The sequence below is a fragment of the Pteropus alecto genome, unplaced genomic scaffold, assembly GCF_000325575.1.
Source record: "Pteropus alecto unplaced genomic scaffold, ASM32557v1 scaffold20, whole genome shotgun sequence".
NCBI lineage: Eukaryota > Metazoa > Chordata > Mammalia > Chiroptera > Pteropodidae > Pteropus > Pteropus alecto.
Genome location: NW_006436298.1, coordinates 24318433 through 24338173, shown reverse-complemented (window position 1 = coordinate 24338173; position 19741 = coordinate 24318433). Strand labels below are relative to the sequence as shown.

Below are 19741 nucleotides of genomic sequence, written 5' to 3'. Positions count from 1 at the left end.
GCATATATGCACAGGCCCATGTGTTCAGACAGAAGGGTGGGTGAGGACATATTTTTTACAGAGAATATTTAATAATGAAAGCCCATCATTTCAAAAATCACCAGTTCAGAATACATGATTTCATGAAGCAAAAGCCAAGAAGTATATCCTAGCTGCCTAATACATACATAGGAATTAATTATAAATGTTTGTTTGTTGCTTTATTTAAATAATCCTGGTATTCAACAAGAACCTACTGTATGCCAGATCCTGTGCTAGACCCTTAGGATATAATAGAACTTATATCCAGTGGAGAACTCGAGAATCAAGTAATTACTGAAGGAAATGTATAATGACAACTGTTTTAAGCGCCGTGAGAGAGGGATAAATATTGCTGTAAGAGCAAATATAGGAGGATTTGTCCTAGTCAAGGGGACAGGGATTATCTAAGGAAGTCAAATGAGAGCTGGGGTCTGAAGTGTGAATAGGACTTAATACGGCAAAAAAAACAGGAAGAGAGGAAGTATTTCAAGCAGAGTAAACAACACATTCAAAGACCCTGTAGCTAGAGGAACCAAGCTGCATTTCAGGAATTTAAAAAGTGTTAAAACTAGAGAAGGTGAAAGCAAGTGAGTGTGGGAGATCATGGTGCATGATGACAGAGCAGAAAGGAGATGACCACACTGAGTAGGGATCATTGGCCACGTTAAGGTTTGTGGTCTTCCCCCAAAGAGCAGTGGCGAGCTAGTGGAAGTCTATAAATAGGAAGTGGCATAATCACAGTTGTTTTTCAAAAATAGCTCTGTAGCTCCATTGTAGAAAATAGATGGAAGAGTTAGAATGAATGCTTGGAAACCAATTAGGAGGCTATTACAAAAATCCAAGTGGAATATGGTAGAAATTTAGATTAGAACTGTCAGAGATAGAAATGGAGAGAAATCAGCAGGTTTACCTATAGGAAGAAAAATCTACAAAACTTGGTGGTGGAATATTTTTGCTTTGGGAGTCTTTATTATTTTAATGAAGGGTAGCACTTCATAAACAAAAAATACCTAAGTGTTTGAGGTCTTGTATATCCCCAAACCATGTATACTGGCAATATTGCTAGAGATTGGAATGATATGGCAGCTGTAGTTATTTGGGTGATTTGATGATGGAGGGTGTACTGAATTTTTACATTAAAGGGATATTTATTAAGTACTCTAAAATCAAGCTGAGGGTTTCAGGGATCAAATTAGTATCAAGTGGTCTTATGATGGAGCTACTAAGTTGTTCTAAATTTCACAGAGGTATATGTCAGCACAGGCAAAGAAGTTCTCCACACAGTTTTTTCTTCAACGATTTTTGTAAAACATCCTTCAATCTCCATAGCTGCTCAAACTTATTATTTAGGCACAATATCTTTCTAATTTTAAAAAAATCATTTAAAAATAATGCCTGGTTGTTGATCATCAGTGATTTATCAAATATGAATAGGGAAGAAAATGCACAGATTACATGAAACAGTTATACATTAAAAATCTGGTATCGTTCATCTTCTTTTCTTCTTTTTCCTTTCTCCTCATCCTATTTCTCCAGCTACGTTCACCCTTAACACAGAGTTCTTCCTGAAATTCTTATGCCGTTTTCTTGACTTGAAACCCTTTGGTTTTTGGAAGAAATCATTTACTAACAAGTATTATTCATTTACTGCCTTATTTCATGCCCTTCTCCTTCAGAGTCCCAAATAGCCCTGGATTTATTCTGTGGCAACTGAAAAACGATGTCTTTTTCCCTCTCATACTAATGCAGACTCTCACTTGTCTTTTCTCTGCATCGGAGAAGCACTTGGCTTAGCCAGGGCTCAGTGCCTCAGAAAAGACACAACACTTTCAGCCTGTACCAGTCAGCCTCTGGCTGGTGAACTCGCCTGACCTCAGCCACACCTGAGGAACAGAGAGGAGGATGACTAGTGTGTCTATACTGGTTCCTCCTTGTGGATGCGGTCAATAACCAATAACCAGGAACATGGGGTCGGTTATAGAGAAAGGAGCTTGGTCAAGGGGTGGGGAGGAAGGATAAAATATCCCTGGTAGGAAGTTCCCAAGTATCCTAGCTAGTCTGGTTTCCTAGATTTGGAGACGGTATTCTAAGCATATGCTTTACATTATGAAAATTTTTAACGAATCGTATAAACTTGTTTTCCCCTCTTCGTTTGTTTTGGTCTATGTAACAGTTCTATAGCTATTTTATTAAAATCTCTAAAACTGTAGGCATCTGTTTAAAAAAACACTTATTGATCATCTACTAAGCATTGTACTAGATCCTATAACTTCCTCTTTATTTTTTTTCTAAGTGTTCGGCAACCTCTGGTTAAATGGAAACGTCCTGATGAGGGACTTTAAGGCTCTCCAGTGAGCAACATGTGTTCCCTTGCTTGTAACCTCTGTCTCAACCATACAAACTCCTGCTAAGTTCACTTCTCTCAAGTCTAAGCTTCTTCAGTGTCACATGTCCTACCCCAAATATGCCTGTACTATACTTTCCTTCACCTCCACCATATATCTTATCGCTCCTGGTTAAAAATACTGCATGTATACGTTATTGCTTCTGATTACTTTTCTTATGATGACCTCTCAAAACCTAGTCCAGCTTTCTGTACCTAGTGGTTATTCGGTGGGTTGCAGACAGATATCTATGAGGATTTGATGGGATGCTTCAAAGGTGCAGGGAAAGGTATTTTAAGTTTTTATTTTTCTTCAATATTTAAATCCCTGAGATTGTCACAAAAAAATTAAATAATAATTTAATTATTTTCCTTTTAAGTTCTTAAAATTAGTATCTTAATGAAATTAGTCTATTGCTCATCTCAAGATTTCTAATGACAACAATGAAGTAGAAGCGGGTCACTGTATTTTCTTCATTTTGTAACATGTCTAGTGTTAGCTAAGTATATTTCTCTGGAATACATTTGAAGTTTCTTGGTTAAAAACAATGAGATATTAGTGTATCTTCAAATTAATTTTTTCTATGCCTGAAATACATAATATATTGCTGCAGTAAAAATGACATGCTGAATTTTTACAAATTATCCACAAACAAATCTTAGAGAAATTCCAGCTCAAAATGCAGCAAACCAGGAAATCGGTTACTAAATACTTCACAATTCCTTTTAATATCCTGAATAGTGTATAGGGAAGAAATAGAGGATGATTTTGCATTGACTTTCACACAGCAAAATTATAATTCTGTTCTCTTTGATTATTAGCTCAGAAATAATCGATTTAAGCTTTTGAGACAAAACTTTAGTTTAAAAATCACGTTTATTCTTATCTGTGTTTATAAAACTTTCCTAAATATTTTCTGTATATCAAAATGGAGAATGCAATATGAGTTTCAAGAGCCATTAACAAATAAATCCTAATAATCAAATAGGAAATAAAGCATTAATATTAAGAAAATGCTATCAGAGGTAGGAAGAAATGAATAACGGGAAATACAGAGGACTTAGCATCACAAAGTGCTGGGATTTCCAAATCAGTTATCTTGTAGATTTTTATACACTGTTAATACTGACAACATATTCCATGAATAATGCAGTTGGGGTAATTTCTACTTGTGTGGATTGCCAGTTCTGGAAATCAGTAAAACTGAAAAATGAGTTGAAAAACCTATCAGCCTACTGAATCTCCTTAAGCCTCTAAAACATGCCATGTCTAATTACAGCAATTTAAGAGTATTGTATGAGTAATAAGCCAAAGTATTTCATAGTTGCTTATATTAAAATCTCCACTTAGTTCATGATTGAGTCTTTTAAAAAAATTCTAGATGTGAACAGATTATATATATTTCTTTATTTTTTTAAGTTTCAGCATTGTGTGTACAAGAAGCCAAAATCTTCATGAGGGGCATGCTGATGAATTGCATGACATAACTGTCATTTCTGTTTTGAATGCATGTTCTGTTTCTGAAACTGCAAAAGTGTGTGGTGCATATATGTGTGTCCTGTATGTGGTATTTTAGTCTGATAGTGTGTTTGAGTTCTTTCTGGCTCTTTTTCTAGCAGAGTTCAATCCACAACTTTCTTCATTGGAGAATTTGTGAAATAAAAGTGAGTTAATTTGTGTTACTCACTCTCTTAGATTACCTAGAACTACAGATTGCTTGGCTAAAGCTGAAAAATAGAAAACTCTAAGAAACATATGAGTTAACCCTAGTTGGTCTTTAATGAATTAAAAAAATATTTTTCCATGTTGGTTTATTTTTGAAATTTTTCTGAATTATTCTGTAAATAACATTTGGAAAAAAGTTCACCTGTAAAAAATATATATATATGCTTTATTGTATGTACTATAATGTCTATCCATTCTGTGATTTTTTATATTTATAGTAGCCATGTGATTGCCTTAAAAATCACTACAATGAAAGATAAAAGCAAAAAATGGATCAAGTTATAGAATCTTTTAAAAATATGATCAGTTTTGCAGCTCTATCAAGGCCATATTTTATTTTACTTACTTTTTATTGCCTTCAAAGAAAGTTGAGCTGCTAATGAAGGATTTGAATTTTACTATAATAATATTAGATAATGACACTTTCAAAAACAAATTCATATGTTTCTCTGCTGAAGTTAAATTATAGTGCAAAACATAAATCTTATTTTTCTATAATTTGCTTCACCTCCTATCTTTAACATTCCCCAAACAATCTTTCTTCTCTAACATGTCTCACGACAAAAGTAACAGTATTAATAGTATGTCTGTTAAATTCTTTTCTACTCTTTTCAGTGTTATTGAATATATACCTTAACCTAACCATCTGAAAAGAAAACAAGAGTAGGGAGTGGGATACTTAAAGCCATAGTTTAGCTACTTGTCTTGACTCAAGAAGCCCAAATTTTGTTATAAAATCTAGGGTCACTTTGAGAGTTACTGGATCTAATAATAGAACTGAAGACACTGAATCCAGAAAATAATGAATTGGTTTCCCAAATGGACAAATCTTTCATATTTAGACTTAAGGAAAATACTGACTTGTTTGTATCAGTGTCCCGATCTGAAAAATAATACCAGACAGCCAGTTTGTAAAGCCAATTTTGAGAGCCAGGAAAAATGCCAACTCTATAGTTTGCTTTACATATAAAAGGCTAATTGTATGCAGTGGTTCTGAGACAGGAGATATAGTTTGGCAGTAGTGAATCTGCATAATGTTGAGTGATATTGCCCTAGATTCAACTCTTCCTCATGTTCTTAGCCTCTTTTCTATGCTATAACATATCTCACAGATATAGAATTTTCTAAGGTTCTTAGATCCTAGATGATGATGGTAAATGACCATGACTTAAGAGATTTTACTTTTTGATTTATTTAGTTGATTTGACTCAAAACATTGTCTCTAGGAATTATCATTCTTAGTCTATTAAAACTCTCTTTCTGAGAGTTGAACATTTATTTTCTGACTATTTTATGGAGCATTGTGTATATGGCATACCACAGAAGTATTTGGTTTTCAATTGCCTTTTAGTGATGATGGAGAAAATAGTGGTGGTGATGATGATGATGATGATGCTGATGACAATAACTCATTTAACTTAAACAACAAACATTTATTACATATTCACTACATGTCCATCTCCACAACCCAATGGTGGGTTTTGTTGCTTTAAAATGAACTGGATGTTAGTACTTAGAAAACATATAAAATGTTTCTATAATAGTATTCCATAACACTGCTTTGCAGTTTCCTGGCTCCATCTGGGGAAAAAAATAAAGAAAGAAAGAATTATTCTAACTTAGGAAATCTATTACTGTTCAATATTTTGGTCAACATTTAACACAGAATGTATTTAGGGAAAATATAAACTGTAAAATGACTACAGAAAAGAGGAATGTATCCTTATTTTTGACAATTTTATGATTTTCTCATTTTCTACTCTAGAACCTCTGCATAATTTCCTTGTCCTGGTGTAGGCCAAAGGTTGTCTTCTATGTGACTTAATCTTATATTAAAATCTTTTTCGCATTTTTTGTAATTTATGAGTGGTTTCCGAAATGGTCCTACTTTATAGTGAATTCTGCTGAAGGTGATATAGTTCTTCAAGGCACCAGTGCACTTCTTTTGTATACAAGTATGCCAAGCATGTCTACAAGCTATATTCTTAGTTCCAAATATTCCCTATTGTTCACTTCATTTGTCTTAAAGATAATTATAAAGCTAAGAGAGGGTAAAGCGGTTAATCAGAAAGTTAATATCTCAGTTTTCATTAAGTAGTTTTTAAAACTGGAGAGGAAATAAATCTTTGGATTTTTATCATTAACTTTTTGCAAAAGACCAATGATCTTGGGCACTCATCACAAGTCTCTATAACCTTAATTAAAACTTGCAGCCATAATACCCCTTACTATGACATAAAAAAAACAAAAAAACAAAAAAAACCAAAACTAGTTTAACGGCCATGTTATGGCTAAACATTTAGCAAGAAGATCTACTAATAGCCATCACAATATACAGCATTTTTTCTCCATTTAAAGCATTTGCAGATTCTGATGTAATTAATGATTAACTGTAAGCAGAGACAATTCTAAGATCCCATTAAAGCAACGCACTTAGAATGTGTTTGAAGAGAAAAATTATTATATACCTGGTAAAATCATGGTTCATCCTCAACCTCCACCAAAAAGGAACAGTCACCAGTCATGAGATTCAATGTGTTTTTTTCCAGTTAATAATTAAGATATTTTATATTGTCCATTCTGTTTAAAATATACTGTTCCATTTCTTTGTACAAAAGAATAAAACAAATGAACTCTCACCAGAAAGACTGCTTGAATGTTAAAGGTGCTTCTTCTAGCTGTGCATCCGTGAAAAACAATTTTTGTCTTGTATAGTTGTTGCTAGAAATGTTTGCTGTTTAAATGTTAAGCTTCCTCTAGAAACCAATTGGCTGCCCTGCTCTGTACTTGAGTGATAAGATAATGAAAATGCTTTATTTCATTTACAGACAATGCTAATGAGGAAGAGTTGGAAAAGATCAAGTAAGGTAATTCTTAGCATGTGATCTTTCAGCTTTTCTTGTTGAGAACTATCAATCGGCTGCTTTCCCAAATTTCTCTCATACCTCTTCAAACTATACCACAGGATTTCATCACTCTTCAATTGTTATTTATTTTTTCCCATACACTTTAAGCAAACCATGTGATGCTTTTTTAGTAAGTAGAAATCACACCGATCAGTTGCACCCAAATCATCCTCTTGCTAATCTCTGGTCACTTCTCAGCATCATTCTCAGCATCTGATTTCTGTTATCTCTACCACAGGGTCTAGAAAATGTCTTTGCTCTGAATCAGGAATAAAATGATGAGGCAAGGATAGGGACAACTCCAGAGAGACAGAAGATCCATGTAATTTACTGTTTCTGTTCACTGAAAATTGAGTCTAAGGTTTCCTAAACTCAAAAATCTCTGTATTGCTACATCTTTGGAGTGTATAATGAGAACAGTTTTCCATCATTGCCTCTTCTCACTTCAAGAAATAAACAGCTTCTGGAAATGAGAGGAGTTTATAGTTCCTGTGACTTATTAAGCCCTGGCTCTTAAAATTTGTAAAATATATAAGATATAAACTAAGCTTCTAATTTGTTCAGTGGTGGAACCACTCTTGGACACAAATAAATATCAGGATGAAATTGATTTTTACATGAATACTTCTTGAAATAAGTCAAAGGGAGTTTATTTGTAAAAATCTTGTTTGCTCAAATTTCTATTTTAAAAGTCAGTATTCCTTTTTAATAGTGACTAATTTTTTTAGACCCTGGAACATGACAATCTTTTTTCTTCCATTCTGATTGAATCTCATGCTATTAAATTTTTCTTTAATTTTGTCATTTTTATTGTGAATTAAAAAAATATTTATATCAAGATGTTTTGTATTTATGATAATGTCTTAATTTGCTTTAACAAGTTTTTATAACTGCACATTTTCTTCCTAATTCTTGTAGAATTAATGAACAAAAATATTATTTGGTTTACAAAAAGGTCAGGGCCATATTAAAAATCACTTTTTCATTTTAATAAAATCTAAAACATTTAAAGAAAGTTGCCGAATCCTCCTGAATTAGTGTTCACTGTGTTTTTTTTACTGACCAAAGTAAAGTTTCAAGAAGTCTTAAATGTTTGCACTGTTCATATTTGTATTACACTTTTTCTTTGTAATTGTACTTCAAAATTAGTGTTATATTAAAAGTATATATTTTAAAAAATTTATGTTATTTGGCTTTCTTCAATCTTTCTATATTATGATATATCTGAACAAAAACATTATAATTCATTAAAATGTAACACTATTCTCTCTTCTGAATGTGGTTAAGACATAATGCTAGAGCAGAATATTATATACTATTTAGTATTAATTAGTGCAAATGATCCATTTTATTGTAGTATAAAAGACAGAATAAATATAAAGATGCTATAAATAATTTATTTAATTTATATTTAAATTTAATTCTGATGATAAATTAAGTAAACATAAATTCACTTCTTTTTCCTTTGGTCTACAAAAATAATTAGTAAGAAACATCTATTCTCCACTACTTTTATATCTAAAATTCTTTGAGTTTTCATTTATTATTAATAATCCATTAGTACATTAAGACTGGTACATTTTTCTAGCTTGCCATTAAAGATACAAAATTTTCTGTATCTAACTTTGCATTCATTGGGTTACTTGGCAGATTATTTTTAGTGTGTATGGGATTATGGCTTGTGGGGTTTTAGCCTAAGAGATTTTAAATTTTATAACATTTAGTGGGATAGTGAATGCTGAGTAAAGGAAAATTAGTTCACTCATTTGTTTTCTTCTATGAGAACATATTAAACCGTTGATAATTCATTAAAATTTTCACTGTCCCCTAAAACATCTGCTATATTTGTCCATATTCATGTTATAAGAGCAGAATGTTAAATTCAAAATCTAAGGAAAGTTTGAAATTTCAGTTACCATCTAGTCTGCCATCCTTCACACACTGAAACAGCTCCCACAATTTTTTTCTCCAGAGATGAAAGGAGAAAGGATGATGTTCAAGTACAATAGTCTCCCCTTATCTGTGGTTTCGCTTTCCACAGTTTCAGTTACCTGTGTTTAATCACAGTTGGAAAATATTAAATAGAAAATTCCATAAATAAACAATTTATAAATTTTAAATTGTGTACCATTCTGAGTAGCCTGATGACTTCTTGAACCATCTCATTCCATCCTGCCTGGGATTTGAATCACCCCTTTGTCCAGCGCCTCCATGCCATATATAGGCTCCCAGCCTGTTATTCACTTAGTAGCCATGTTGGTTATCAGGTTATCAGATCAGATATCACAGAGGGAGAGAGAGGTCAGGAGAGAGACAGACAGAGAGACAGTGACAGAGACAGAGACAGAGAGACAGAGGGGGAGAAGGAAGGGATGGGAGATGGAGAGTGGACAGGAAAGGGAAGGAGGCTAGGGGAGGAAGGAAGGAGACAGGAGAGAGAGAGAGGCCACATTCATATAACTTTTATTATAATATTTTATAATTGTTCTATTTTATCATTATTATTAATCTCTTACTGTACCTAATTTATAAATTATGCTTTATCATAGGTATGTATGTATGAGGAAAAACATAGATAGAGTTTGGTACTGTTCATGATTTCCAGGATCCTCTGGGGGCTTAGAACTAATCTCCCCCAAAGATAAGGGGGGGACTACTGTAAATTGTGCTTTCTGAAAAACTAAGAGAGAAGTGACTATACTGTATAGTTTTGTTATTATTTACTATGTTACTGTTTTGCGGAAATGCATCCCTTTTCTAATTATTTCACTCTTCCCCTTAAAGATTCGTGTGTGAGTAAGGATTTTTCCTCTTTTATTTTTGGAAAGAGGATATAATTCATTTGTATTACATTTAATTACAGGTATTTTAAATTTGCTATAACTATGCTCAAAGTCAAAGGTGAACTTTTCTAATAAATAGGTCATTTTTTTTTCCTTTGGGTTCTTGATTTATGAGAATGAGGTCCTTCGCTTTTTTATATCAGGGCTTTGATATGCAGCTTGTCTTTGAGCAACAATGGTAGTTGTTAAATCTGAGAATGATAAACTTTGTGACAAAGACTTATATATAGTCAGATAATGTTGTTAGATATTTTCTCCAGTGTGGAGTTTTTCTAACTTTCCTTGTATTTTTTTCAGAAGTGGTATAACCATGGAGGGGGGGAAAGCGAAATTGGCATTGTTATGTTTTTAATATGCACATTTTCCCTGCAAACAAGTGAATCAGCTCGTAGAAGTTCTCATTACTTAAATATCTGCTTGTCATTTTTTCAATGAAAATATTATTCGTGGCACTCACATAACATGGGGTTGTATTTACTATTGAAAATAAGAGATTTAAGGGATAAATAGCCAACTTGACAGGGAAATTGTAATTGTTCAGGACTGACTTATATATTATTAGGAGGAAGTGTGTTACCATCAAATAACAAGCAAGAAAAAAATACACCAAGTTTACCTCTGAAAAACAAGAATGTATAAAATATGTGCTATGTTTAATGATACGTTAACCAGTAGATAGCTATGATTCCATAATATCTGCTCTTCTGGGATTGATAACATTTAAAACACTAATTCTGGTTTTTCTATCAGCACAGTTTTCATCATGCATATTTTTAATTCTGCCCCACATTCAGCTGTTATAGAAAAATGTTATTTTAAGAAGAGAAAGATCAGTGTCTCCCTAAACTTGTGCAACTGGATAATTATCCTGGTCAAAGAGTTTTACTTATGTGACAAAATGCATTTTGACAGAAATGGTAATACTTTGAGTTATATCAATATTTTACTCTTTAGAAGAAGCTTATCATTGATAATTTATTCTGATATTAAATTATTCAACGAGAAAATTTTATGAGCTCAGAAGAGAAGATGTATATGTATTTTGTGAATTTTGTATTTTGGGGTCAAACAAAAAATGGAAAAAATAATGAAATAATTATCTCTATCCGATGGTGAACAGAAATTATTTTACACTACGTTGTGTGTGTTGTGTATGTGTATTTTAATGTAGAAAAATGAGTATCAATGAATGTGATACTAATAAACTTATATGCTTTCAATAAATCACTTTAATTTTATGAGAAATAACCATTGTGATAATATAAAGATATACAAGTTGCAGTTTATATTCTAAACAATAACAGTTTAGAATTGTTTTAAGAAGAGTTCATCCTTTGAATAATATAATATAGACTATGTGATGATGTCTCATTAGCATATCTTCTGTTACTTGATGCCTTATTGTTTTTTAGTAACATCTTTTTTTATAAAGATTTTATTTTAATCACTTAGAATAATTTAAATGAACTATAAAACACTTTACTCACTGGTTGAATGAAGCAATTTTTAACAAGACTTTTTTGGCAAGGATATTGTTAGTTTAAACTAGAGAGCATTTTCAGCTCTTAGTCTGAAGGGCATAGTTAAACTTGACACCTTGGATGACATATTAAAAATGCGTCAATGAAAACCTCTAAGTGCTTTAATTTAAGAAATGGTAGAGAAACAATTTAATACATTTTTAAGTATCTTACACAGTCAGTCAGACATAGAAAAAAAAAGTCATTATTTAACAATTATCAGATCCTTTCTGCAAAGACTTCTTTTCCTGTTAATAAATAGGTGATATTTTAAAAACTGCAGAGAATGAAAAGTTTCTTAGTCATTGACCGTCTCAACTGTGAGTGACCAAAATGACTTCTCTTTGGCATCTCATTTCAAATTATTATACATATATCTTTGAAAAACTGAGATGCTTACATGGTTTTGAAGGAAATACAAAATTCTTTTAAAAATCCTTACTTTACTGCTATTTATACTCCCAAATCTGTGTTATTTTAAAATGCTATAAAGTCAACCTCATAATTAAGGCTTCTGAGAGTTGGAAGTATGGCAATGAACCAAGGGCAAATAACATGTACATTTCTATTATGAAAGGACTGTATTTGTAACCTCAATTGCCTAAACTCTTAAAATTTGTAGGAAGTTGATTTAAAATAGAAATATCATAATACCAATAAATATTTGACCGTCCCCACAAAAATACATGGAGCCATAGTTAATATTTTATATTGAAAGGATTTTTTCTTGGTATGTTGACAAAATTTCCCCATAGATATAAAATATACATTTTTATGCATTATAATTCATAACTACAGGGTTTTGCTGTAACAATGGCATTACATTTATTTGACCACTCTTGCTGAATTTTTAAAATGTTGTGGACCCTTCAGGGAGTAAATCTGTATGAACTGGCACAAAGCGAAAAGGACAAAATATAATCTCAAGCAGAGGCTGGATTCCATGAGGTCTGTGTGCTAGATCTAATTGTAGGGTTGCTGATTGGCCTTTTTATTGCTAATGTGTGTTAGGCAGCAAGCTGATGGTTTCCTAACACCCTTTCTGGGCTAATCAAAGGGAGGGAACTAACATAACCTGGCTCCAGGATAATGGAGCTAAGAATTGGTGTACAGATTAACATGGCCTTTAATTCAAAGATATATATATATGTGTGTGTGTGTGTGTACATATATCACATATATATCATACATGTATATAAGACACATATATGTATCTTTAAGTTCAATCGAGTGTGACTAGGAGGACATCTATTGGTTTTAAAGTCCCCTAAATGTCCACAATGAAAAGAAATCATAATTTTGTGAGGACTGTCTCTTAGCCCTGGTTGACAGCAATATATTCACATAGTGCATATGTGTATTTATACATACATATACATATGCACAAACATACACACATGCATGCTAACACTAACACACGTATATAAAAATTTTAAGATGAAATTTCTAGAAAAATAACAGACAAAGCAAAGCCAGGTTTCAGTTACAGGGCAGGTCCTCTGGGGACCTGAGATTGTCTCTCTCTCTTCAGCAATATTTAAAAAGACAGCTGGAGTTGCAGAGGGAATTATATTTATATTTAATGAGTATAAATGATATGAACACCTATTTAAGTAACCAAGGAAACAGGAAAACAGCACCTCTGTTTGAATTTCTATTTACCTCACATCCTTGTTTTCAATTACATAACTATCCATATAAGTTGAGTCAACATGATGGAAGCATCTGAGAGCTTTTGCTAATTGTTTGCAGTCTGACCAGGAAAGTCTATAGAAATTACTTATTTATTAATTTATTTATTTCTTTACCTCACAAATGCCAAAGAGGTACTGATAAAAGGAAGTTATGTACCTGTAAAACCATGCTGTGTAATCAAGAGTGCTACCTGGCCTGACTTTGACATTTGAATCTCAGGCATCAGAATTTCAGATCTATCATGAATATTTTGAGTATTGAAGAATTGTGGAATTATAATTTCATGCATTATGCTTAAAGGCCTGTATACATTAAGGCTGATAAAAAAAAATCACTTTTAATAAAAGTTTAGTGACTAATCTTTGGTCACCTGATGCAAATCCTTAAAGATTTCTACACTTTATTTTATATAGAGGGCTGAAAAATATCATCGTAGTCCTATGTTAGGGGGAAAAAATGAACTGTCCTTTAGTTTTATTTCTCTAAGATAAACATATCTTTCAAATTTTTAAATTCAAAATGTTAACTTTTTAGATTCATAGTAAAAATTTTTACCTTTTAGGAAATTTATTAGTGTACATTGGATTTTTGGAGGCAAAAAAATAGATTTAAATAAAGTATTACCAACAGATCTTGCTACTTTAATAAGTTTAAAACCTCAGCAGAAATAGTTCAATAATCCGTTACTCAGAATAACATCAATAATTTTCTCTTATCAATTTGATATCTCTGGTTTTTGTTCTGTTTCCTTTTGCTATTACTTTAAAATTTTAGCACTTTTAAAATGGCACTTTCCCTCACTTACCAACCTCTTGTCTTGATGGTGACTGAAGTGAAACTAAATACCTACAATTATGATTTAAGACATCTTCTTGGAAATTCACGAAGAGCTTATTTTTCTTGCCCTCCGTAATAAAATCACCACTTTTCTTTAGAACACATTAACGTAAGGCCAGCTCTTTTATCGTCGTTATTTGTTATTGTTACCATCAGAAACTAGTGAAAGCAAGGCCTTGACAAGTCCACTGTGAATGTTATATTCATCATAGTAGTAAGTGGCATAAGGGTCCATGGGAAAATTAAGTTGTTTCATTTTATATAAAGGCCTAAATTTACATGAGAATGTAGGTTTTTGTAAAATGAAATATAAATTTCACTTGATGAATAATGACAGAAGTAATTAAACATGGCATGAATAGCACAGCCTAGGGACTTCAGTGGATCCAAAGGTGGCTAATATTTTTGTTTTTCAAATTTTAACAGAGAAGCCTAAGTTCTAAATCTTGATCATTAACCTCACCATCACTGCCACCACCACCAAAGTCATCAGTCTCATTTTGTTTTTTGCATACTGGTCACATGATTAGGACATTACTCTCTGTGTTCATCTGAAGAAGAATGGAAAGTATGGAGTTGGTGCAGTTGCAATATCAGTCGCCGTAGGCCATCTAACCTGTAAATGAATTTGTGATACTTGTAAATGTTAAATGGTTGTCTTATTTGTTGTAACTATTTTGAGTCTGCAGCCAAGACTTTTACATCCATTTAAGTTGCCTTAAACATACATTACTTTAAGATAAAACTTACTGTTAGTTGTATAGCTTATATTATTGATTTTGGGAAAATTATTTATGTAAGGAGATGTCTGGCAATAATTTCTTTAATATGATGTTTTAAAATTTTTCCATATGTTGCTAAACATGCTGCTTAATTTAAAAAAAAAAGAACTGGAAATCAAAGAAGAGAACTGACAATAGAAAAGGAAAACATGCATCTCTTTTAAAAAGTAGAATAAGGTTTTTGAGTTAAAAAATAGTATAGCATCAAAAAAGACTGCAATCATTTCATCTAAGGTTTGTGCCCCAATATCCAAATATAAGTGTATTCTTTAAGGATTTTTTTTTCAGAAACTGATGTGACAGTGTGCTAAGTGTGATAGATGAGAATCATAACTGTAAATGTAAATGAATTATAACCCTGTAGTGATGGTAAAACAATGTCTTAAACTCAAGACTGTTTCCCTATGACCTTAGACATTAGTTAAGCTACCTGACCAAACGCTATGCAAGTAACTTGGGAAAATGCAATTAGTTTTGTTAAGAAATGGATTTCTTGTAGGAAGCACAGGTAGATTGCATAGATCATCTCTGATGTAATCCTAGTTCTAAACTTAAATTATTCAAATTGCCGCATACCCTAAAGTACTTTAGTTCATTATTATTTTCTAATATGAGTTTTGGTATCACATTTGGAAGGAATATGTAGCCTTAATCAAATGAAACGCCAAGTGACCAACAGTCAACAAATATTTATTGATCACCTACTATACATTAGGCATCATTCATTTGAGGTGCTGGACCATTACCATATTAGCTGCTAACACAAAATCATGGAATAATCAATTAAGTTACAAAACTGCTTCCTCTTCATCACAGTGTCAGAGGTTGATACTTTCTCATAACTGTCATCAATTTTCCATAATTTTACCATAACTGACACCCAGAGACAGGGTGCAAAACATTAAAGTTTAAAGGATGCATGTAATTTAAATGTTCTATTTAAAAGTGAGTAACTATGTTTTTAATTTCCTAAAGTCTAATTGGTTTCACTTTATAAAAGTCTGAGGATTAAGTAATAAAATATCCAACATGAATCTGTTGCTTTATTTTCAGCTCAATAGAAACCTTTCTTAATATTCACTTCTTTTTAAAAATATTTTTGGGGCACTCAAGTTAACGAAGTCATTTATATTATATATGTTTTACATTATGCAAGAAAACTAGAAAGTTTTTAGTAAGGAATTATATCAAATTAGGCATGTGTTTTATAGACTATTAGTCTATAAAAGTGTTCTGAACGTCTGTGGTGTTAAATTGTTAAAAGGAACAGATATTATCTGGCTTATTTCAAAATCTTAAAATATTTTTAAACAGTTCTATTTTCTAAAATAAAAGATTAGACTCTCAGATATATTAATAATTGGGAATTAAGAGGTAAGTAGACTTAAAAATTATAGAAATAATCCTTTTATGCTTTATTACTATTGATAGCAGATATGGGTAAGATAAAAACTTTAATTGATTTCGAGGGAAGAAAATAGAGTTTATAAAGATCCAAAGTGTCTCTAGGATATGTAATTTTAAGGTTTTTGTTTTTATTTTGTTGATCTAAGTATTCTCAGAAACACCTCAAAATTTAGCTAAATATTTGTTTGTTTTTAGGAATTCTCAGAAAATGAAGTGGTTGGATTTTATTTCTCTGTGAAGTCTTTCTTTTGGAGGGTAATGTCTACAACCTTTATAATAATATTCTTTTTGATTCTGACTAATAATTTTGAAAGTTAAATGTGAATTAAAAAATTCACTTTTCAAAATAGGCTCTCAGAGAAATGTATTCATTTACCTTCTTTATTAGCTTTCATTCTAAGTCATTTAGGTGACACTCATTTCTTCATTTGTAAAAACTAAAAACTTCATGTATTTAGTATTTTGCTTTGGTGTCTATTCCTTTTGGGACCAAGTTTATTCCAAATTCTTAACAGCTGGAGGCCCACAGCCCTTCCAGGAATATCATGGTGTTGTCTAGAGGATCCATTAAAATTTTCTTTTTCCCTTCGTGTAAAATCAGCTCCATCTACCTGAGAAGGATTTTCTATTACAGTGATCTTATACTACAAATATACTAGATAATCAGTGTTCTTTGAAAAAAATCTTATGAATTAGAAAACAGCAACTCTACTTTAGATTTCTATAAAGAAAAAAGTGAAAATTCCACAGAGAATTTGTGTTAAATGTCATTGCAATTTAATATTATTTACTCTTTCATGACTTAAACATAATAAGCTCTGTTATCTTTTTTTTCTCTGCTATAGTTCTTCATTATATACAGCATGATTTATTACTAATGTACTTAATACTTTGCCATCAAGAGTTTCTCTCTTTCTTTGAAAATTCACACTTGGTGCATGATTCCCTAGCAATAGATATTGCAATGAAAATGTAGGGCTTTGCTATTTTCTTTTCTTGACTCTTAAACTGCTCATGACTGAAAACTATACTTCTCCTTTAGAATTTTAAGATTCATTGCAGTGTCTCTTAAACAGACCGACAACTACTACATTAAATCATGCATTGACTTGAACAAGGAGCAAATATAAACCCCATCTCTTTATCCTCTATACCTGCCAGGCACATTTTTTTTTTTCAGCAGCCTTTTATTGTTAGTTTATTTTAATTATCATAGCTGCTTCTTTTAGTCTACTGATGGCTGCCTTCACTGATTTTATTCTGTATCTTTGCTAAAATAATAATAATTTCTTTTATATGGTCATGCATTATCCATGTACACACAGAGTGGCTGCTTCTGAATTGTTCCATTACTTTAAATGGTAAATGGCTTTTTGCAAAAATTTTGTCTCTATTATCTTAAGACCTACAAATATGGCGAATTCATATGATACATTCCTTTGTCAAGAAAGCAGAATTCAGGGGTGTTGAGTTTGTTCTGTATGTTGCAAATGTGCAGACTGATCATTATGAATGAAGACTTGTCACCAGGACCAACTCCTTAAGTAATACTTTTTAGAGATTTCCCTTTCAGATGAGTCTTTCAACATCTTCTGTACACTTTGCTACTTCCAAATTAGTCTTCCACTTATCAGTACTTTCATTTCGTTGTATTTATCCTTAAGTATTCTTTATTAAACTTTCCCAATCACTTCAACTGTCTTATTTTCAAATAACAAATATGCAAACTTGAAAGATAGCTTTTTTTTTGTATCTGAGGTACATTGGTCTAATGTCTTTTTTTTCTGAGCATATGTTTAGTGACAAACAAATTGAGTCATAAAGGCAGAACCTTTAGTGTTCATTTATTTTATTAACAAGGAAACTAAGGCCCAGAGAATCAATTGCCCTGAAGTACCTAAATGGTGTGAGCAGGACCAATATTTTTCTCTCTCTGAATGCCATAGAAATAAATGTTTTGGTGATGTCTTAAAGCAGCAGAGTTCCTTTTTGGATTGATGATGAATAGAGATGTGATGTATAAATAGAGCTGCCCCTTAGTTTGTCTTTATTGACACCCTTTCAAATTTTTCTTGCATTATGTGACCCTCCTCCTCCATGGCTCTTTAAGTCACTGATGGATGGATGGCTGTGATGTTGCTATGTTTGAGGTCCCATTTTACCAAAACGGTGACCAAGTCTGCTTTGAATGAGTATGATCTTTCATATTCATCAAAGGTCACTCCAGTAACTGACCTCATTGCTCTTTGCCCAAGTAATATTTGTATTCTGATGAACTTTTAGAGATGCTTATGAGAGGTTTCCCATAGACATTTTCAGATAGCAGAAAACCTAAATAGCGCAGGTAAAACCTTACATGAAGAGTGTATATGTGCTTTGTGAATTAAACAAGTTGTGAATTGAAAGAAAATTTTATCTGCTTTTTTTTATAAGGACCAATACATATGTCCAGGAGATAGCAATTAAGTTACACTGAGTAGAACCGAATCCTGGTGAGAACTTAGTGGTTGTCAGTGCTACTTTCTTATTTTTCTTGAGAACAAAATAATAGAAAGAAAAGACTGAAGTGATACAGGGATATTTTAATTTTCTAAAAACATAACATTTATAATTCATCAAAATATCTTAGGATACAAAACATTAAGCAATAGGTATGGCAATTACCATGTTACTTATGAAAGTAATAAAAATTATTTGAAGCCAGTGGGATTGCATATCAGAATTTCACTAAAGCCTTTTAACTTTCCATTAAAAGATGATAAGTTAGTATAGTTCTTTCAAATATTTAGTACATTTAAGTTTCTTCCTAGTTATCTCCATTAACTAGACATTTAGATTCTGACAGAGTTAATTAAATAAAGCATCTTATGAGAACATTGTCGTGAATTAAAGAAAAATTTTAGTATTGTTTAAATGAAGAAGGCTGGGCTATGCCAATTTACCCCTACAAAAAATGGACAAATAGATCATAATATGAAATAGGCAAACAGTAGTACATAGACTGTAGGGGAATTTGGAGTTATGTCAGAGCACCTCCTTATGGTAGAATCAAACAAAAGTGTGGTTGAAGGAAAACCCTGCAGACCAAGGAGAATCTCAGAAAAATATATTTGTAACTTTTAATTGAAAGTCTCAAAAAAAAGTCTCTCTAAATCAACCCCAGAACCCATTGTTTCTTTACCACATTATTGGTAAAAACTTAAATTACTTTAGCAGACCAACAAGATTACAACATATATGATGATTTTTTTACTAATATATATTCTGAACAAATATAGTGAAAGCTCAAAAACTTTTTTTGACCACAATTAACTTTAGAGAAGGCAGTTAAAACATCTTAAGTGAATATATATATACACACCTTTCTGACACCGTAAGTTGTATCAAGAGGCAATAGAAACAGGAAAGAGTTTAAGGCTAAAAACCAGGAAAATTTCTCTAAAGATTATAGTGCCAGTGAATCATCTTCTAAGAAAAAAGGGATCAAAGCTTTATTATTAGATGATACACTTTAGACTAGGCTGCACAAAGCACTGAGAGGGTTTTCTGTAAAGGCAATCGTGCTTTGAGAGGGTGGATGGCTGAAGAACAAATCTACTTGGACTTCATCATCCAGGTGCA

At 32.0% G+C, this 19741-nt stretch overlaps 1 protein-coding gene across 17 annotated transcripts in view; it reads left to right on the top strand.

Annotated features, from left to right (window-relative positions):
* The window catches only part of MCTP1 (multiple C2 and transmembrane domain containing 1), a 453050-nt gene that overhangs the window by 231319 nt on the left and 201990 nt on the right, over positions 1-19741 (top strand). For 9 of the 17 annotated variants that reach the window (XM_025047696.1, XM_025047690.1, XM_025047694.1 and 6 more), the window contains exons 6-7: positions 6959-6997; positions 16316-16375. The exons of 2 other annotated variants lie outside the window; for them this stretch is intronic. In XM_025047696.1, coding sequence (XP_024903464.1) covers positions 6959-6997; positions 16316-16375 — 99 coding nt within the window. The remainder of the gene's footprint in view (positions 1-6958; positions 6998-16315; positions 16376-19741) is intronic. 6 more of the 17 variants (XM_025047692.1, XM_025047697.1, XM_025047691.1 and 3 more) reach the window with 2 other exon arrangements.